General features: G+C 36.9%; 1 protein-coding gene across 2 annotated transcripts in view; it reads left to right on the plus strand.

Annotated features, from left to right (window-relative positions):
* The first annotated feature begins 2004 nt into the window (after positions 1–2004).
* LOC108686181 (reversion-inducing cysteine-rich protein with Kazal motifs) overlaps positions 2005–4458 on the plus strand; it is a 19281-nt gene continuing 16827 nt past the window's right edge. The window contains exons 1-2 of one of the 2 annotated variants that reach the window (XM_018191325.1): positions 2005–2143; positions 2271–2419. In XM_018191325.1, coding sequence (XP_018046814.1) covers positions 2338–2419 — 82 coding nt within the window. In that variant the 5' untranslated portion in view covers positions 2005–2143; positions 2271–2337. Of the gene's footprint in view, positions 2420–4458 lie in introns of both variants that reach the window. The other variant, XM_018191324.1, reaches the window with a different exon arrangement.

The raw sequence follows: 4458 nt of genomic DNA on the forward strand, positions 1-4458 counted from the left end.
TCTCTCTCTCTTTCTCTTTCGAGATTGCATTTATGTTATCATCTTGAAATCCTCGAAGGATGCCCGGATGGCGAGAAGAATATTGAAGTATCGATCCCGGAACCACATTGAGGAAAATGTCTAGTTGGATTAATTGGAGTTCTGGTTGAAAATGAACCAATTAGAAATTTTTAGTTAAATTTATTAGAATTCTAATTAAATAACTAGAATTCTAGCTGATATAATTTTTCTGATTTGTTCATTTTCAACTATATTTGTCCAATTATTTTATTTATATTAATGATGAGGAATTGATTAATTTATAGATTTGTAACTAATATTTATTATTTAAATTATTCTTTATTAATTTTAATTATTATTTTAACAATTATAGGGTATATATTTATATTTATAGGGTGATTTTCAAATTCGAGGTATTCATTAATAGGGGCAGTTCGGGCTATTTCTCAAACTTTATCTTATGAAGTTAGATTAATTATAATTATACATTTTTCTATGAAAATATTCTCGTTGCGAAAATCGGTCAAACAGTCCTACGCTAAGGATATATGTTAATCGATAAAGTAAAAAAAAAAGTGGTACTCGTAGCTGGATTGGCGAAACAAGACTGTATATTTTAGACTTCATTTACTTAAAATTAACGGGTTAATTTATTTTTGCATAACACCCACCAATTGTGTAATGCACGCAAATGACACACCGCGCTGCTGTTATTTACATCGCTGTAGAATAATGGCCTCCCTCCTCTTTAAAGAGACAGAGCGCAAGAGAGAGAGAGAGAGAGAGAGAGAGAGAGAGAGAGAGAGAGACAGAGAAAAGTAGAGACGAGATTAAAAGGAGAACGAAGAAGAGAGAGATACCATGGACCGGTCGTCCGCTACCCACGTGCGGATTGAAGGCGATTTATCGGTGGAATAAATTAATAAATTACAGCTGCTCTGAGAATCCGCTCCGATCAGTCAATCAAATATCCGAAGACGACGACGAACATGTTTTCGGACACCCATTGGCCAGCAAGACATCGATAAAAAATGGATGGTCCTCCATTCTTCAATCTCTGATCTACGCGATAAATCATGAAGCGTAGAAAAATCCGGGCTACATGCTTCGACAAAATCACCCTGACATTTAATTGAGCCATTCACATGAAACCTTTCACATGCACCGTGGATTTTCTTAACAGATTAATAATCCTGTTCTTAGAATTTGATTGTGAGTTATGACAATGTCTAATCTTATCTCGCTGAAGTATTTGTTCGTCACATTTAGACGAAATCGTCCATCTGAACTCGAGGATTGTTTATACAGGAGACGTCACGTCGTCAGTATCTCGCGAGTATCGAGCGTATCGAAAATATATTACGGAAGATTTACTTCGCGTCATTTACTATCGCGACGTTATCAGCGGAAGTTACCGTCCCTGGGTCATCGGCTTTTCTCTTTCTCGGAATACGAGTACCACTCGAAGCCACAAGGCAAATAGGCTGACGGCGACATTCGATTTATGGATGCAGGCTGATTTTCGTCTGACCTGCTCTTGGTTCAAGACACATACATAAGTACTCGGGGAGAGATACTGCAAATGGAGAACGAATACCCGGTCAAGTGATCCATTACGTGCTCTTTCTCTCTCTCTCTCTCTCTCTCTCTCTCTCTCTCTCTCTCTCTTGCTCGCATCCCCGGATTTCGCTACTTGCGCGCGTAACAAAGAATTTACCACGGGAACTCGCGGTTAAAGGAACGCCGGCCGGAAAGACGAAAGAAAGGGAAAAAAATGCGTCAGGATATCGTGTGGGTATACGGTCGAAGATGTCACAATAGCGGGTTGCACCGCATGATACGCGCCACGCGTCTCTTCCCACCCACACACGCAATTCCTCTCTCGCCGTCCCTCTCTCGCACGCAACGTTCGTCCTCTTACCCGTCTTCGTCGAGACCTGAGTCCCTCTCCGACACTCCGGGGAGCCCCGGTTCTCTACTCCTCGTTTCTTCCTCTCACCCACTCACTCAGTAAAAAGCTCAACTCGTGACTCGTAAATGCTCACGAAAAGCTCAGTCGCTCGCGAGCTGCGTTCGAGTGTGCATCTCTGTTCTGTGCGAGTGCCATGCGTGTCTCGTCTCGACATGTGACTCCTTCGCATCCGTAAGGTTGCCTGATATCTTTTTCTTCTTCTTCTTCCCTCTCCTCCTCCTCCTCCTTCTCCTCTTCCTCTTTTTCTTTTCTTTGATTTTCTTTCAATTCTCACGGTGAACCACGCGTGCGTACGCAGGTGGTGAGATGAGGTGAACGCGCGCGTCGTTACGCAGGAAAGAAGGGTGTCTTTGCACGTATCAAAAATGCACCACTTGACGATGCTGATGATAACAGCAGTCATCTTTGCATCGGTCGCTGGCAATCCCTTTCTTAACGCAGCGCAAGGTAAATAATCTTATATCTTTTTTCCACGCGGGACTTATAAAAAGACAGGCGAATCGGAATAGATTGAAAGAATGATGAATTTATTTTTGTGTGATATGAATGAATGAATGTGATATGAATGAGTTAAAATTACGAAAAATCGAATCCCATGTGAGCGAATAAATAAATTATTTGATAACGATTTCATTCCCTCCGCGAAACTCCTAATTTTAATTTAATTAATTAATTATAATTCTGGTTTTGTGTGTGAATATACGCGCTCTATCATTTCTAGAGTTTGCTTATCGAAATTATCATAATTTATAGTTACTAGCAAATATTTTAATTATACAGAGTTGATACCAAAATTTATAACATAGTTATGTTGGATCTGTAAAATCCATTTAAATGTTAATTAAAAGACACAAATTAAGAAATCAGAATGACATAATTAATGCAAGAAAAGAATAAATATATTTTAATAATTAAATGTATTTTAATAAGGATAATCCAAATTTGTAAATGTACATAAAGAAAATTGAACTATTTGACATTTTCGACAAAAACCTGGTATCATCAATGCAAGATTAACTTTAATCTCAGTCGAATTTACTCTTCATCTTTTTCTAATTCTTAAAAAAAGATCAACAGTAAGTTAAATCGAGATTAAAGTTAATCTTACTTTGGTGGAACTGGACCAAAGAGATTTATACTTGAATGGATCCAATAAATTCGCCCTCAGTTCCGGGAGGTTAAAATAGTGTGAATTATCGGCGATAGAACTGAAATCGATGGTTCCCGCCAAAAGTATCATCCGTAGTTTTTTTTCGATGGGCAGAAGGATTACCAATTATTTTAATATGCATTATCATGTATCATCCAGTTGTGTGTGTGTGTGAACCGCCGATTTTTTATAAGATCGGTCGGTGCGATGTCGCTTCTACGCGCAAAAATACAAGCAAAAATACGAGCCCGGGACAGATTCATTGAACCCATTTCTCGCGAGAGTGTTCGTCATCGGATGGCAAGAAGATATCAACGACAACTTCCCGCCACATGTGTGCACGAGTCTCTGCTTCTCGTTCCTCTGACCTCTCCTGCGATCCCTTCCGTCGCGCTGATTTTTTTAGTGCACCCCGCCACCCGCATGGCGATTTTTAATGTCTCGCCTCGCTCGTCGTTAAAAACTCCTCCCTGACCGGGAAACGAGCGAACGGGAGACCCGAGAAAGGGTTTTTTTTTTTATCACGATTCGAGCCGAGAGTTTCGAAAGTTCTCACGGATGATGCGGTAAAAAGTTTCGCTTCCTTCCGCGACAGTTACCCCTTTAAGATTCTTTCAGTCGATACTTAAAACAATTTATTTATATTTTTTCATTATATAAGGATAGATAATAGAGATGGGATTTTTTTGATTTGCATTGCAGTCATGATGCATATATTTCTATTCATTTTTTTTAACGAAAAAAAATTTTATGCATTGCGAAAGTAATTGAGACTTATTTGCAGGGTTGTGCGCGTTACCTAAAAAAAGTAATGCGTTATTGTTACTTTTTGAAAAAAGTAACTCGTTATCACTCATTAGCAATTTTAAAAATTAACTCGTTTCCATTACCATTACTTGAAAAATAACAGTTTTATTACTTTTTTTTATAATGCTAAAGTAAATTATTAGATTTTAAAATTAGCTGATACTTAATTTAATACTAAATGTGAAATAAAGCTTTTCTCTATATTAAATTTACCTATATTTTACTAATTCTTTATTTTACTTAAGTAATATCGTTATTTTAATGTACTCATTTTTACAAGAATTTAGATTAAACAGATAATAAATTAAACATTATTTGTAAACGTTAATGTTCCTTAGTGGAAATAAATCAATGAAATTTTTATCAATAGACTCATTTTAGTATAATTCATAATAAAATAAGTTAATTGATAGAGATTTCAGCGATTTTCAGCGACTTCAACGATTTATTATTTCTATCAGAATTATTATTATGTGTATTTCAATATTTATTATCTATACCAAAAATTTATAATATATATATATATATA

This window comes from Atta colombica, unplaced genomic scaffold, assembly GCF_001594045.1.
Source record: "Atta colombica isolate Treedump-2 unplaced genomic scaffold, Acol1.0 scaffold166, whole genome shotgun sequence".
Lineage (NCBI taxonomy): Eukaryota > Metazoa > Arthropoda > Insecta > Hymenoptera > Formicidae > Atta > Atta colombica.